The sequence below is a fragment of the Peromyscus maniculatus genome, chromosome 12 (assembly GCF_049852395.1).
Source record: "Peromyscus maniculatus bairdii isolate BWxNUB_F1_BW_parent chromosome 12, HU_Pman_BW_mat_3.1, whole genome shotgun sequence".
Lineage (NCBI taxonomy): Eukaryota > Metazoa > Chordata > Mammalia > Rodentia > Cricetidae > Peromyscus > Peromyscus maniculatus.
Window position 1 is genome coordinate 86,606,733 of NC_134863.1, and position 17,403 is coordinate 86,624,135.

At 42.8% G+C, this 17,403-nt stretch overlaps 1 protein-coding gene across 3 annotated transcripts in view; it reads right to left on the bottom strand.

The window, feature by feature from the left end:
- Dscam (DS cell adhesion molecule) overlaps positions 1–17,403 on the bottom strand; it is a 593,021-nt gene that overhangs the window by 226,283 nt on the left and 349,335 nt on the right. For all 3 annotated transcript variants that reach the window (XR_013043895.1, XM_076549303.1, XM_015999884.3), the window contains exon 9: positions 1,470–1,748. Coding sequence is in view for 2 of the 3 variants with exons in the window: in XM_076549303.1 (XP_076405418.1) it covers positions 1,470–1,748 (279 nt within the window). In the remaining variant the exon portion in view is untranslated. The remainder of the gene's footprint in view (positions 1–1,469; positions 1,749–17,403) is intronic.

The following is a 17,403-nucleotide window of genomic DNA, read 5'->3' on the forward strand; positions in this document are numbered from 1 at the left end:
GAGGTTCCCATTTTCATTTATCTTTTTAAAAGTAGGGGGAAGGGAAGAAGTTTCCTGATTCCCATAGTCAATGTGTATCTGTTGTTTATTTCTAAATGAAGATCTGGTTTTCTGCTTATTAATTATAAGAGTGTTTTTGTTTGGTTTTGTTTTATTTATTTTCCAAATGTGTGAAGTTGGCTTCTTCCCATGACTTCCAGGTGCACAGTGTTCTCTGTGCTTTGTTGGTGAGTATTAAGAAATGCATTCATTTCTGTCAGAAAAGGAGAGGTGTCAGAGGACACAGCTCCAGACTAAGGAAGGACAGGGGACCCTCTGCTCAAGGAAGACTGCTATTGATGGTCCTGAAGATAATAACTGCACAGAGACCCCACTGTTTTGGGATTTAAAAGAGCAGATGATCAGTATTCACGTAAACCTTTCCTTCATAGTTACCTTCTCAATGTGCACAACTATTGCACCCTGAGAGAACCATGAAATCATTTCAAATCTGTGCTTGACAGCATGATGGGTAATGACTACTGTGTCACACCTGCAGCCTGAACCATCACGAGACTCTGGTGTCTGCAGCAAAGATGTGAAGCAAAACCAGTACATCTTAGGAGGGTTGAGATCACGGCCAGTGTTTTTGATATACTAGGCTATCCTGTTTTAATTGCTGTCCATAGATACTAGGACAGTAATCTTAATTTAAACCATCACAAAAAGCTTGACGTATTTAACACTAAATAGAAGTAAGGAGCAAAGAGGGTAGTTTTTGTAAAATCACTGCCATGATGTGGCTCTTTAGAAAAGCTGTGATGATATACAGCACTGGTCAATGTTATTTTTAAAGGACTTATTTTACTTTTAATTATGTGCGTGGAGCGTTGGGGTTTGGGGAAATCTGTGAGCACAGGTGCCATGAGAGGCCAGAGGCTTCAAGATCCTGGAGCTGGAGTTACAGTTGTGGCTGAGAGCTACTGGACCAGTGCTGGTTACAAAATTTGGTCTTCTGCAAGCACAGTACACACTCTTCACTGTTATCTCTCCAGCCCCATAAGTGTTCGTTTCAACAGCTATGAATCCAAATGATAAGATATATGATTAAAGAGCCTTATACAAAACTAACATAAGAAAGTCAGGGCTAACAAAATTTTCCCTTTAAAAACACGTGTTGAGTGGAAACCCTGCTTCTCCAGACTCTGCAGCCTTCCCTTGCATGTGTTACCCAGCTGTATTATTGGACATTAGAGCTTAGACAAACGTAACTTTGTTTCAGAATTTAGAGGAACTCCTTCTTTTTTTTTTTTTTTTTTTTTTTGTTAATTAATTCTTAGGAACTCCTTCTTGATTTGTATAACTGTGCGTCTTCTCCTCCTTTTTCTTTCAGTGTGGGAATGGAGAATTTCCGTTCCTGATTCTTTTCACAGTATTTAGAGCCCTGTCGCTGTGGGATCCTGACATGTGGGCGTCATCTCTCCACTCACCTCTTACAATCAGCTGACTCTGGTGTTCTACTGCTGCAGCCTCGTTCCGGGCGATGCAGGTGTAATTCCCATTGTGCATCAGGGAGAGGTTGGAGATCCTCAGGGAGCTGGTGAAGTCAATGTTGTCAATGGTCACCCCGAGGCTTGCCGGGATCGGCCGCCCATCCTTCTGCCAGGTGATGGTGATTGGCAAGTCCCCTGAGACCACCACACATGGGATGAAGACCCTCTGCCCAATGGAGAATCTTGGGAACTCAAAAGGTTGAATGAAAGGTGGCACTAGGAAGACAAAAGTAACAGAGAGAAGACAATAATAAGTGGCTGGTACTTCACTCTATCTTAAGCCATTTCCCAAAGCGTGTGCAGTGGCCCATGGGTACAGCCCAGGAGTCTATGAGCTACAGAACGCTGGCAAGAGGACCTTTGTCACTCAGATTTCCTCAGCATGCTGAATGCACAGCAGAGCTCATTCATCATTCCACAAATATGATTCATCTAATTTCACTCAATATAGCTTTAAACAGAGAATTTATTTCTGGCTGGCAACGTTTGAACTGTTCTGCCGTGTGAAGGCCTTAAGAGTGCTCTGGGCCTGGCGTGTCTGTTTTTACACATGGTGTGTGACAGAGGCTCTTGTTCTCCTGCTTGGCCACACTGGCGCTGCAGGGCAAGCAGGATCGTGGGGTCCAGTGTCAGCACTCAAGCTCATCTCCATGACTAACTAATAACAAGCACACGTTGCAGCTACTTATCTTAGGTAGTTTGGGTGTTCCTCACCCCTTAATCTCGCATGTTCCGTATATAGCATTTTAATTTATGAACGGACCCATGGCAAGGTGCTTATGTTGTTGGAATGTGTTGTGCTGTCAGTCTGTCCACTCAGGGACCCAGTGAAACCGTCTAGATGGTTCTTTCTTATTTTAATTCCTCCATAAACTGTCTTCTTGCCTCAAGACCATGCTTCCTTATCACCTTCTTTGATGACCTAAGAGACTCTTAGTCAAAGTAGAGCCAAAGGAACCAGGTTTGAACCCTAGGAATGGGCAGTTTATTAATATACTGTCCATAACCTCCCTGCAGGTGAGGAAATGGAGCCTCCAGCAAGGTGCTTTGCACTTCAATTTGGAATCAGTTGGTCTTTTCAGGAGGGCTCAAGCCATCTCCATCTGGCTGAGATTGGAGCCTGTATTGCTAGCCATTATTGTATTTTTTGTATGTACTTTTTTTAAGTAAAAAGAAACTTTTTTTTTTTAAAATATGAAGGCTTGGAAATAACATATGATACAAACTAAGCTTCTAAAGCTCAAAATGACTTGTGGTAAAAAGACACTATGCCAGATGAATTGACAGAAGGGGAATCAAACAGCAATCTGGTATCCATAGGGTCTGTTTATTAACCCACTATAGATTTAGCTCTATCATCAACTCAAGGGAGATGTAAGGGACACAGCTGAGAAGTCTAAGCAGAGAACCAGGTATTCAATCATTCATTCATTTAAAGAAATGTTGTTCAGTAGGCACCTGGCATGTGCTTGGCCCCCACTGTATGCGATAAGCCTAGCAATAAACATAGTGTATGGGTCTCTGCCAAGTGCAGTATTCAGGAAGACATAGGCAGCAGATAGCAACACAGCAGGGTCATGGCTACTTGGGGACTTGACATTATTACTGATGCTACTACATTCTCTCAGAAGCAGTTGCCAGAACTGCAAACATGGCCCAGAGCTAGAAGGTCTACTCTTTAGGAGGCTTGAGTTTCATCTTAACTAGAGAAATGTAGAAACAAAAACAGTTGAAGGTACCAGTAAGCACAGCCAATGTCCAAAGCATTGGTTTCTCAATATGGGGTCATGGCTTTGGGGCTACAAAGAGCTGATCTGATGCTAACAGGCAGGGCCTCAGGAGGATACACTCTGGGGTGCTATAGACAGGAACGGACAGGTGAGATGTGATGATTCACAGCCTCAGCAGGCTGGGGAAAATATCAACGGGCCAAGGACATTTGTATTTCTTTACATCTTTACATCTTGTTTACTATGTATGCAGACAGTATTGACAGTGAGTGGATTTTAATGCTTTGTATCATAGAGGATTGCACTGTTCATCTTTGGTTTCTTACACACAGAACCCCTGTGGTGGTCATACTTAGACAAACACTGGCCCTTACTGCTGGCTTGGCGCATGCCCTCAGAATAGGAGATCAGTTCTCTAAGACAAGAGCTTTGGAACTGTCCTGAATAGTTGCCCATCTAGCTGTGCTATTTAAGATCTCCATTTAACCAATCTCTGGGCCTTGGTTTCCCTATCTATGAAATGGCAACCAAAGCCTCAAGTCCTTAATCAGTCATCATAGTGATTCAATAACCTGAGGCAGCATCTAAGTGAAGTTTTAAGTGTTTGATTCAGTTCATGTGCCCTTAAGAGGAGAAATAACAAAAACACATTTAAAGAATTAAATTTCCCTAGGAGTGTTAATAGAAAGGAAAAGCATATATGTGTTTATTTTCTATCTACCATGACAAACATGGACAGTAAGGCATTTGTATTTGTGTGTGTGTGTGTGTGTGTGTGTGTGTGTGTGTGTTCTTATGAGAGCATGTATGCACATAGACAGGAGAGCAACCTAGGCTATTGTTCCTCAGAAGCAGTTTTTCTGTTTTGCAACAGGGTCCCCCTTTGGTCTGGAGCTCATCAAATATGTCAGGCTGGTTGGCTAGAGAGTCCCATGGACCCTCCTGTCTCTACCTCCCTAGTGCTGGGATTAGAAGTGCGCATCACCATACTGGTCTGTTTTGTGTAGGTATCAGGGATTCAACTCATGCTCTTATGCTTATAAGATACGCACTTTCCTGAGACATCTTCACAGCCTAACAGCCTTTTTATATAGCCATTTAATGACAAAACAAGTTTAGGGGGTAGAGTGCCAATAACTGTGAACTATAGCAATGATCCCTTACACAGGGAGAGTTTTAAGACAGAAGAAAGATACGTGCATTTTCCAACAGTAGAGAGAAAAAATTAGGTACAAAGGAAGCAGCATTTAAATCCACATAAAAACCAAGACAGGGGCTGGGGAGATTACTCAGGGGGTAAGAGTACTTTCTGCACAAATGTGAAGATTCAAGTTCTAATCCCTGTCATCCTCGTAAACAGTCAGGCATGGCCTTGTATGCACTTGTAACCTCAGCAGTGTGTGTGTGTGTGTGTGTGTGTGTGTGTGTGTGTGTGTGTGTGTGTGATTACTAAGGCTTCCTGGCTGCCCATCTAGCTCTAGGTTCAGTGATGGAGACTCTATCTCAAGGGAATAAGATGGAAGATGGTGGTGTAAGATATCCAATGTCCTCCTCTGCCCTCCACATAGGTTTGTGTACCTGCACATAGATGAACATATGCTACCTGCACACACACACATATACAAACACACACCCCAAAACTGAATGCTTTTCAAAAATCTGAAATACTTTATCTCATCAACACATGAAATTATAAGGGACACCATTACAGTTTCATAAGTAATGTCAGACATGGCTTGAAGCCACACTTCTAAAATGTAAGTCAAGGGGCATGCATTCAGCATACCAAGAAGCAAGACCACAGCTGGAGAGATGGCTCAGTGGTTAAGAGTAGTGGCTATTCTTGCTAGAGGTTCAGTTCCCAGCACCCACATGGTGGCTCAAAACCATCAGTAACTCCAGGTCCAGGCTTCTGATGCTTTTCTCTGACCTCCATGATTACCAAGCACAGATTGGAACATATACATACAAGGAAAAAAACTCATACACAAAAAAATAAATAATTATATATCCCAGAAAACCAGTGCCAACAATCTCACTCATGCATGCCACTCAGACAACAATCCTCTGCTCTGAACACCTTATTTTAAACTGCCATGACACCCGGTTACCCATCAATCACAACTTGATCTAACTAGATGCTGAGATACGAGGGGTCCTGACAAGGGCTCAAAGAGCCATAGTGGGAGCTAAGGGGAGGTGAGAAGTTGGGTGTGGGTCAGAGCACATGAGATGTCTGGAGTTGGGAGTGCTGTACTGGAACACACTGTCCCTGATTGTCGGTTTTTCTGTAAAAATCATAGACTACAATTGAGACTGAATTGGAAATCATGGCTAGTATATTTAAGAAGATAAGAAGTGATATTCAAAACGTAGTGTCTTTATAGGAAAGTCCAAAATTGCTAACATGAACATTTGATTAAAGAAGCAGTGAGTCAGGGGAAAGCCCTTCCCCAGATGGCCTCAGTGAGGTTTGTTATCTGATACTGTGCTGATCACCTGCTTTATTAGAACAGGTCACATCTTTAAAGCAGATTCAATGTCTGGGCTGATTAACTACCCACCTCACTTCACTGCTGCTATCCCTTGCTTCAGCTAGAGTTACATGTTCAATGACAAAATGGTTAACATTCTGTCAAGGGTCCAACATGGAGGTCTCGCATTGGTGAGGTATAAAACTTAATTCCCAAATTGAACCAATTAATAACAATATTGATAAAATAATCATCATTAATAATAATAATAATCACCATCATCATCCCACATCTCTTTTCATAACTTTTTGAAGATGCTGAACCGCATGATCAGGATACCCTGACTGTTCACCTAGTTCAGAACATCCTCTTAAATGAGGCAAAGCTCTCACATCCTGTTGACAGCAAAAGCTTGCAATATTACAGGAGTGGAGATTCTGAGTGTGATATGCACTGGGTTTTGACATAACCTTTCTGCAAGAAGTATGTAAATAATGGTTAAATGTCACCCATTACCAGGTTTGTGTATTTGGGAAGGTGGGGGCTGAGAGCCTTCCGTGACTGCAAATGCCAGCTTCCACTCTTATTCCTTCCAAACTCATATGAGGGGTGTTGAATCAAGTTGATCCATTTCTGTTTTCACCTCCAACAATAAAAACTGTATTCTGTTTTTAAAAAAAAGAGTCTGGCACATTAATAAAAAGTCATGGGTTGAGTGCAGGTCAGTCTTTGGTAATTAGCAATGAATGCTATCTCAAATCAGTTTGGGGAGTGGTGTGGAAGGTGGGCATGCTCACGCTTGTGAACACGTGTGAGGCCAAATATTGACATTGGGATGACTTTGTTTGATGGCTTCTCTACATTAATTTTTGAGACAGGGTCTCTCAGTAAACCAAAGACTTAGCATTTTGGCACTGAGTCCTGACATCCCTGTCTCTCTTACCCCAGACACAAGGGCTACAGGTGCTGGCCCTAACACCCATCATTCTATGGTGCTGAGATCTGAACTAAGTGCACAAAGACCTTTGCCTTTTAAATCTTCTAGGATACAGAACACCTCTTTTCTCAGTCATTTTCTTCCTACTTTCTTTGCCTGTTTTATACACTGTTGTTTCTTCTTTTTCTTCAGGACATTTTCTATTTTATTTGTGGGGGGGCATATGTACACATATGTTTGTGTATGTGTACATATATGTGGTAACCAAAGTACATGTATGTGTGAAGAAGTATCTTCTTCAATCATTCTCCATTTTAATTCTTTTGAGACAGCATCATTAAACCTGGAGCTATCTAGACAGGCTGGTTGGCAAGACCCAGGGGTTTTTCCATCTCTGCCTCCTCAGTTCTGAGATTACAGATGTGTGCTTCTATGCCAAGTTTCGAAGGTCTGAACTCAGGTCCCTATTCTTGTGTGGCAGTCACTTTGTCAAATGTATCATTTCTTTAGCATACTACCCTGCCCTTTAACAAACCATCTCCTTTTGGGAGAACTGCATCTTCCAAAATCACCCCTATCTTCAATGTCTATACATTATAGGAAGGCAATTCCTGTGAATGCTGAATCAGAGTTCAGTCCCAATGACATGTCACTTGATTGGTCAGACCCTCATGAGACCTGCTCAGGACTTGCCCAGACACCTCACTGGCCACTGGCCATGTGTGTGCAACTACATCTCCAACACAGCAAATATCATGAAGCTGCTGACCTGCTGGGCTTGTGGCCAAGCGTACTAGCCCCAGACTGCTCACACAGAGACTTGGCAGGCTTTAAATCTCCCTGCCTGGAGAATATGGACTCAGCAGACCATGGTACATAGGATACAGCTAAGCCCTCCACTCATACTGCAGGAACCTGTGGTTTAAAGGCTACTGTGAAATGCACGGTGTTTATGGCTCATGTGACTACTGATTTATATAGAAGCACCCAGAACAGCAGGAGATAGACCAGTTTTCTCTCTTTTTTATTTCCCACATCTTCTGGAATAAATACCTTACACATTTTAATTGCATAATGATTTTTTTTGGAAGAAAGCCCTTAATGATGACGGCAGACAAGATTTTATACTCCAAGTAGTAGATCATGTTGAAGTCCTTAAGAATGACTTAAAATAGAGAATGAGGCTCATATGTCTGAGACGTCACAGTCAAGACATAAATAGGAACAGGCATGTAGGGCATCTAATTCCTGGTTCTTCCCATCCATGGGGGAAATGGTGGCAACAGATGGCCTCACTCACATGGAATTCACTCCCCTGACCTCTGACCAGCCACCAGCATGGGCTCGCAGTGAATGAGGCTGTTGGTGAGGTCTGCACCTGCTCCAGGAGAAGGGTATCAGTCCTAGATTTAGGATGTGACATGAAAACAGAAAGACGAATGTTGCCCCTAACAGAACTTAGAGGTCAGACTGAAGCACATTCACAAAAGCTTGGCTCTGTGTTTGGCCTCTCACTCTGAGCTGCCCCTGGGCTTCAGGATGAACTGATATTAAATGACACTCTGATGTTGACCTAGAAAAATAAACAAGGACAGTGAGAGCCAGCAGGGCATCCTGAAGTTCTGCCTGCTGTGGGAAAGGCTGGGGAAGGACGAAGCATCCTGAAGCATGGTAGTGAAGGCCCCTCGGGATTGAGCTGCAGGATTTCCTCAACATTGAATCTTGGCACACTTTCAACAGTCCAAACCATGTAAAGCATAAGATGTTAAAATGCCTGCTTTCCTTAGAGGTATTTGTGATGTAATTAAGTAGGATTTGGGGGTATATTTGAAGAAATTTTGGGGTATATTTAAATTCATCGAGGCTTGCTCAAATGAGAAACACACCGCTCTAAAAGTTGTTTTCCTGGAGAATCTGCCTACGAGAGGATGCTATATACAAAAGAGAACATATATACTTCGTTAGTAACCACCAGGTACGTCTGCAGTGCTGTGGAGGCTGCACCCTTCCACCTTGGCTGTTTTACCTGCCTTGTACTATGACTGGGAAACAATTACCATGCGAGCAATCTCTCTTTCAGCCTTACCCTTCTACACCTGAGCAAACAATGTCTTGCTAGCCTTCTTTGGAACAGAAAAGGAAGATGCTTGGGAGGCAGACACAACTTTGAACTGCTGGAGACTGTTTCTCGTTACCTTAGAAGAAAATAAAAATGACCCGTGTTCCTTTGTTTCTTTGGCTACTTTTACTTAGCTTCTCTGAGTTCAGTAGGAACTGAACTACAACCTTTATCTGAAATGTTTGCAATAAATCGGTGTTTAAATGGCTAACCCTGTTACGAAGACTGATGTCAGTTAGCGCTCAAGCTGGAGCCTGTTTTGAGCTATTAGACAGGGGAAGAACTAGAAAGCCTTCAGCAGGACATGTGCAGCAGAAGGTCTAGAAAGTAGCATTTCTCCCCCACTTTGCTTAAAAGGCTCCAAGAATTAATGGGAGAAAAATATTTAAAATGTTTTAGAAATTTTAAAAAGTCCTTAAGGCACACAGTAGGACTGTAATAAGGAGAAATGGGAACTGTTGTTTTTGTTTGTTTGTTTTTTTTTTTTTATAGCATGAAAGATGCAAGTGAGATGTGAAGGCTGACAAAAGCTGTGTGGTCTCTGCAGGTTTAAGACAGTCAGATGTGCTCAGAGGACAGGCAGCTCCATCTTTCAAAGAAATCCCAAGATGCACGGCAAGAAAAATGGGATGCCTAGAGTACTGTCACCCAGATGCCCCAGGGGAGATAACAGGGAGCATGGATGACTCCCAAAACAACCTCTCACTTGTGGAAACTTAGACCAAGAGAACAAATCCTCATCCTTGTGTAGTAAAGTCAGCAGAATCACTGTGGGCGGGGAGGAAACCTTGCTTCCTTCTAACACTGCGTCACTGTTCTGATTCAGCGGTGTTAACCTGCACCGTCACTGTGGTAAGAGACACCACCTGATCCTCATAGTACAGGGGAAAGAAAACTCCATCATAGTTTACTCATTTACACAGGAAAGTCCTGTCTGATGGGCTGTAAAGAGGTTTTCATTTGTTTAGATGTACTTTCTGTGTGTGTTGGTCTGGGTATGTGTTTGTGCATGCAAGTGTGAAGGACAGCCTCGGATGTCATTCCTTGTTTGTTGATCTAGAGTCTCTCATTGGTTAGGCCAGCCTGGGTAGCCACTGAGCCTCAGGAATCTGTAATCCCTAGCTAGGATGACAAGCTCATGCCACCATACCCAGCTCTTATTGTTTTTGTTTTATCTTTATTTTTTGTTTGCTGTTGTTGTTTTCGTGGGGTTTGGGAATGGAGAACAAATCCTCATGCTTGAAAGGCAAGCAATTTCCTAACTGAGCTTTCTCCCAACCCCTAGGGGGACTTCTGATGCACACATACAAAATAAACACCTAGTGAAACAATGAAAATAGAAGATAGTCATAGTCAACCTTGATAATGGAAGAGAAAACCAAATGAAAGCACAGTATTTACACCAGCTCTGTCTCCAACAACTGAAAAGGCAGCTGAGAGCAGTCCTGGCTGTGATATAGGGAAAGGCTCTCTCTCACATGGTGGGAATCTTGGAGACTGATTAAAACCAGTTAAACTCTGTAACCTACGAATTCTATTTCTGTTCATAATTTCTGTGGACAGTACACAAGACATACAGGATTCCCATGCTAGCATAGACTCCAGAGAGCTGGGACCATGGGGACCTGATTAGTTTCTGCATTTTTAGTGTATGTATTTGCCTGTGAGTGTGAGTAAAGGCACAGAATTTTGTTTAAAATAAACATTTCCTACATTTAAGTGTGCGTGTGCGTGTGCGTGTGCGTGTGTGTGTGTGTGTGTGTGAAGAGTGATACCAATGTTACTGGAATTTTTAAAGACAAGTTAAAAGAAAACAAGATAGGCTTTGTCTGGACAGATGGCAACAGCGTGGCCCCCCCACAAAGTTGACAAAAACCAAACAAAAATCCCAATGGGCAGCACTGTCAGGGACTTTGTTCATGAGTTCCAAACCATGGCTCCACAGCTGGCTATGCCTTCCAACAAAGAGGCCCATCTTTCATGATGGAGGTGTTCCTCTCCTGTTCCTCTGAGACATCAGTAAATGCCCAGAGGGCTGTGTTTCTTTGAGTGTGTTCTCAAAAAGGAAAAGAGATGCTGAGCTCTGAGCACACAACACAGTTGATCAATGTGGTGTTAGAGATGGCTTCTCAGGAATGCATAGGCTCCCTGTTTCATATAAGGACTTGGTTGATTTCCATGGACGGAAGGGAGAGCTGCTGAGGACTGCCCTGCATAGGAGAACTGGTTCTGGAAGAAGGGGAGGTTATATCCATCAGGGGGAAGCATTATTGATATACACGTCCATGTAGAAAGAGAGAGAGAGGACCTGGGGTGCAGCAGGCTGAGCCTAGAAGTCCTAGGGTGCAACCTGCAGCATGAGAGGCATCATGGGAGGCTGGACTCCATTAACCCCAAGTTCATCAACCCCTCAAAGAGTCTATTATGATATCTTGGTGTATTCATGTAAGCACATACTAGATATGGTACTTATGTTTATTGACATATGAATGCAATGTACACATGTATATTGGTATATTTTACCTCATGTGTTTTATTAGCACATTAATATATCTTCCTATTTACAACTAAAAATAATATGAATATTATTGGCCCTCATTCATATATAAACTACATATTTTCAATTGAACTTATATTTTGGTATAATTTATTTATATATTGTATTAATTCTCTCTATATATAGACAATCATACTGCATGATTTTGAATAATTGAAAGGTTTTTTTATTCTGATTTGAAATATCATTATCAGGGACTGGAGAGATGGTTCAGTGGCCAAAAGTACCTATTGTTTATGCAGAGGACCTGAGTTCAGTTCCTACCACCTATGACATGTGGCTCACAACCACCTGTAACCCTAGCTCCAGGGGATCTGAGGCTTCAACTTTAGCTGGCACCCATATTCAAATCTGCACATGGACACAAGCACACACACACACACACACACACACACACACACACACACACACACACACACACACAGAGGCATAGGCATGCACACATACATGTACACAGATAGACAGACATACAGACACAATTAAGAGTAAAATAAATCTTCAAAAACAAGAAAATAATATATCCTTACCAGAACATGATGATCAGTACTACCTGAAGGTTTTTTAGTGTGTATGCCTACATGAGCATAGGTATTTGCATACATGTGATGTATGAACAGATATATGCACACATGTGCATATGTGCAGAAATTAATTATGACTTTTACAAAGAAAACATATTTTTACTCATTTCATTTCTTCCTGTCTCATCACTAACTGCTTCTACAAATCTCTCATGTTCAGCAAGCATACCAAATATTGGAAACCCCTTCTCCTACATCAAAGAATTTCCACTAAATCAAAGAATTGGATGTTTTGACATGACAGTGAATTGTACATGTGGTCTCCTTTGCTTTTATCCAAGGGAAAGCACTTGGAGCCAATTTTAATGAAACATTCAATCAAGTGTTTCCTTGAAAGACACCTGCTTTCTCTTCTAGAGGGGGAGAGTCCTAAGTAAGGCAGCCTCCGGGAGGAAGGCTTGTGAGCAGAGATGTGTAAGCTGCATTCCAAGCTCAGCTCTGACACCCTACACTGAACAAGGCAGGTCTGTGATGGATGCTCTGAGCAGACCTCCACGGGAGCTGAAGAACTAGCCCCATTCGCTCAAACACGTGGGATCCTTCCCTGAGGAGCTGGAGAGAGGGATCTTGACAATTCCATTCCGTCAGCCATCTTAGACCCCACTGCAGTACTGATTTAAAGGCAAATCTAAACCCCAGCTTGCAACACTAAGTTACCACAGGTCACACACTTGAACTGTTGTATCTTCTGTATTCATTACTATGTATTCCCTAAGTATCTGTTGGAAAATCAATGTAAACACTTAACAGATATTATTTTTTGGCCACATACAAGTGATCTCTGCCAACAGGACTGAAAGAGAAAATAACCTGAAAATGCTGTGCTTTCTGTGAAAGATACGAGAGTCTCTCTAGCAACTGGAGAGAAAGCAGACTCTATCTAAAGGGCAGAAGAATGTGGCAGCCATCAAGAGAAGAGTTTCAGGACAACAAAGCGGAGTCTGGACACTTGTAGCAATTGATGATGGTCAGGGTAGGACAGCAATGAGCAACCGTCAGAGACCTTGAGGGCCATCTGCCTAAGGTGTTTCTGTAGGCCTGGGCGGCACGACCACAGTTGTCAGAAGGTCTGGGAAAATGACATCATTAGAAGGTGGCATCCCAGCTGCTCACAGAGGGATGGAACTTGCAGACCCACTCTCAGCAATATCTCATTAGGCAGCCCAGGCTAGCCTTGACCTCTACATCCTGCTGCTCCTGTCTCCTGAGTGTTGTGACTGTCGGAATTTGCTACCATGCCAGGCTCAGCACTGTTGTTGGTGACAGTGAGAGCGTGTATGTGTGTGTGTGTGTATGTGTGTGTGTGTGTGTGTGTGTGTGTGTGTGTATGTGCTCATGTGCACACATGAGGAGACTGTATCATTATTCCCTGGAGGCAACGTCTCTTAGCAAACTGGAGCTATGTGGACACACAGCAAGCCCCAGTGATCCATCCTCCTGTCTCCGTCCTACAACACGAGGGTCATATTACTGGTGTGTGCACACATGCCCAGATACTGAGGTGAGTGCTGGGAATTCAAACTCAGGTCCTCATGAGTGCACAGCAAATACTTTTACACACTGATCTAGCTATCCACTACTTACATCTCCACTTTAATTTTCTCCCTGTTGTCATCTTAGATTTGGTCCTCACACTGTTTTCACCCTAGTTTCTGTCGTGATTGATTTGAAATGGTCTCATTCTATAAACCAGGCTGGCCTTTGACTCCCATCCTGATCCTGCCTCAGCCAGGCTCTACGTTCTGAGAAAATATCATTCTCAGCTTTTATGGCAGCTTCTTCACAGGCTTTGTAGCCCTTTGCTCCAACCTTGACTCCTCGGGTGGCATGAGCAACTACTGAAAGTCCCAGCAAGGGTGTGCTGGAGTTGACAGCCTTCACCACGCTACCAGACACCTCCTCTCCTTTCTCCCGACTCTCTGATCACGCTTCAACTCCGTGACAGAGGCACTGTGAGCATTAATTAAGATGACACATAGGAAAGTGTTTTGTAAACTATGAAGTTTTATATCAATATAAATAGAAGGTGACACTTATTTTTTTTTTATCTAGCAGCCAATTAACTTTCTTGGCACTGTTGGTCTACAGCAATTAGAACACTCAGTTAGGCGGCGTTCGAGTTCAGGGAGGCACTGACTGGGGAGAGAAAATGCTTTGAGATATGTTACATGAAACACTGCATGAGATGAAATGAAGGGAGGGTCCTGACTTTCCCTTCTGCCTGTGCATTGGGAGTCAGCACAGCCACACTGCCAAGTGTGTTGAACATATTTCAGAACTGCTTAGCCTCAGCCACGATCAATAATTAACAGATTGAATCATCAGTTGTTGAAGGATTTTCCTCCCAAATGTCCAGACATATGCAACAAAATAAGCTGAAGGGCCATGACTATTATTTTTAAAAAGATATGCTGAAAAATATTATTTTCTCCTAATATCATCTAAATACACATGCACTGACACATTCCCCAAGGAAATCGACAGAGGTGTGTGTGTGTGTGTGTGTGTGTGTGTGTGTGTGTGTGTGTGATGTGTATAAGAGAGTGTGTTTGTGTATATGAGTGAATCTGTGTGTGTATGTCTCAATGTCTTTGTGCATATGTTTATGTGTCTGTCTCTGTGTCTTTGTGTGTATGTATTTCTGTCTGTATGTCTGTGTGTCTTTGTATATCTGTCTGTGTGTTTATCTGTGTGTATGTCTGTATGTGTGTCTGCATGTGTTTGTATGTATGACTATATGTATGTCCGTGTTTCTGTGTGTTTGTGTGCACGTGTCTGTGTGTATGCTTGTATGTATATATGTTTGTATGTTCATGTGTGTGCACAGGTACATGTGTGCATGTATATAAAAGACAGAGGATAACATTGGTTATTTTCCCTCAGGTGATATCCACATTGTTTTCTTTTGAGACAGGGTCTCTCAGCACCCTGGATCTAGACGAGCAGAGTAGGATGAATGGCCAGTGAACACCAGGTATCTCCTTATCTCTACCTTCTGTTTGAGGATAACAAGTATGTGTCACCACACCCGATTGTTTCTTATTAATTCTCTGAGAATTTGTACCATGTGTTTTGATTATATTTACCCTTCCCCAACTCCTGCTGATTTACCACTAGTCTCTAAACACCCAACTCTGTGCTCTGCTTTTTAAAAATATCCATCAGCTCCAATTTGTGCTGCCCAAATATTCTTGGATGTATGGTCTCCCATTGGGCCACGGTAAACTTGCCAGAGGCTGCAATCTTAAAGCTCTCTCAGTAGCTATCAATAGGCAATAGCTCTTCAGCCAATGGTGGGATTTTTGTGCCCTCTCATGCTGGTGTTGGGTTGGGCTTGAGCTTGCTCAGGTCAACAGTGATAAACAGCTGGCGGAAGTCTACTGGTGCAAGAGTGGCGCCAACATCGCAGGAGCACCCAGCACCTTATCTTTGGGTTCTGAAGTTCCAAACTCAGGTCCTTGTGCCTGCCAGGGAAGCACCACACTGACAGCTGTCTCCCCTGTCCCGGGCAGCAGCTTGTGAAGCTTCATACTTACTCTTCTGGAATAATTCAATAAAGCGCTGGCCATGCACTCAAGGGGAGGGTAACAGGGCCGATTTATACAAATAAGATAGCAAGAATGTCTTCAGGCAAAGAGAACACTCATCTTTTTCATCAACCGAGCTGACTCTTCAGCTTCCTTATCCTTAAATCTCATAGCTGAAGGTAGGAAGGGCTGTTTGTTTTAAAAATGTCTTCATGGACAACAATCTCACTTAATCTGTATGTTACATTTCAAAAATGCTTTAAATGCAAATTTAGATGCACAGAAGTCAATTTGGTTGGGCCTTCCCAGACCCAGAGTAAAAGCTAAAATTGTTAACTGGTCATAACTGTTACCTGTATGAGCAATTAGAAGTCACTTCCAACAAGAAATGCCACAGGTACCTTTAACCAATAACAACTGCAGACATCTTGCTAGAGTATATACATGTGAATGCAGCCCAAACCATAGAAAGCCCTTAGCTATCACATCAGCATCCAGAAGATTCTCCTTTATGTCAAGTCCTACACAGGCTTACAGAAGGTTGCCCCATCCACTCAGCCTTCCATTTCCTATTTCAGTGTCTAAAATTTTATTTGTCTATCAGGTGTGACCAAACCTTTGAATATTGCAACATGACATTGTCATCTTGACATTTTACACTTGAAGACCACATAATCAAGTACCAAAAATATCTTTAAAAAAACTTATAACATTTTAAGTATGATTTTTTTCATGGGATGCATTCATTCATAGCTTTTCTAGACTGTGTGAAGTTACATGTGACCTGAATGCTGGACACAGAAAAGGTAAAATCAGATAAAAGCCATGTGAGATACCCTTCTGCATCAGCTGATAGCCAGAGGTGTCAATGTCTGCAGTGACCTGCACACAAACAATTTACATGCAGTACCCATCTGCTTCAGCTGTCAACAGGACACAGCCCAGAGTTACCTGGGAGGGAGCCCTCCACTAAGTGCAGAGCCATGCTTTGTTTGTAGTGCTTTGACCACCTGTCCCTCTCTTCTCATCATCCCATAACCAGGATCACATTGGCCTGTGGGGATGTCTGTAGGGGATTACTTTGATTAATTGATGTAGGAGGGCTCAGCCACTGTGGGTGGCCCCAGGCTGCATAAGAAAGATAGCTAAGCAGGAGCCTTTGCACAGTGTTCTTCCATGGTCTGCTTCAAGTTCATACCTGAGTTTCTGCCCTGACTTCTCTCAGTGCTGGACTGTGACCTGAAAGTGTAAGTCAAATGAACCCTTTCCTCCCCTGAGTTGCTTTTGGTCAGAGCATGTCACCATAGCAACAGAAAGGAAACTAGAGCACCACCAACAGAATCCATAAGTTTCCAGCACGTTTTTACAATACCAGCCTCCTGATAAACTCACTGTTCAAACTCAGTTGTTGGTAGAACATGCTATTCTCATGCTGTGGGGTCTGTGGGGTGACTTAATCTACCTTCTAGAAGGCATTCACTCATCAGAGACAGGCCAGGGATGGCTCTTATGTACATGTGGCTATCATGGGTCAAATACACACTGTTTGGTTTGGACACAACACACATCAGAGGGGTTTCTGACTGTCTGCATAACTGTTATGGGATATCTTTCTGTTTGCTGTGAATATGTGTTGCTCTGATTAGTTGATTAATAAAGCTGCTCTGGCAGGGCAGGATGAGATTAGACATTACATTCAAACTGAAGACAGGCATGAAGAAGGGTGGAGTCAGGAGAGATGTTCTGCTCAAGAAGCAACAAGATGCCAACAGACCGGTAATGCCACTGCTGCGTGGCAACATCTAGATGAATAGAAATGGGTTGAGTTAAGTTATAAGAGGATATCTAGCAAGAAGCCTGACCCATAGGCCATACAGTTTGTAAGTAATATAAGCCTCTGTGTGTTTACTTGGGACCAAGTGGTTGTGGGACCAGGCAGGACACAG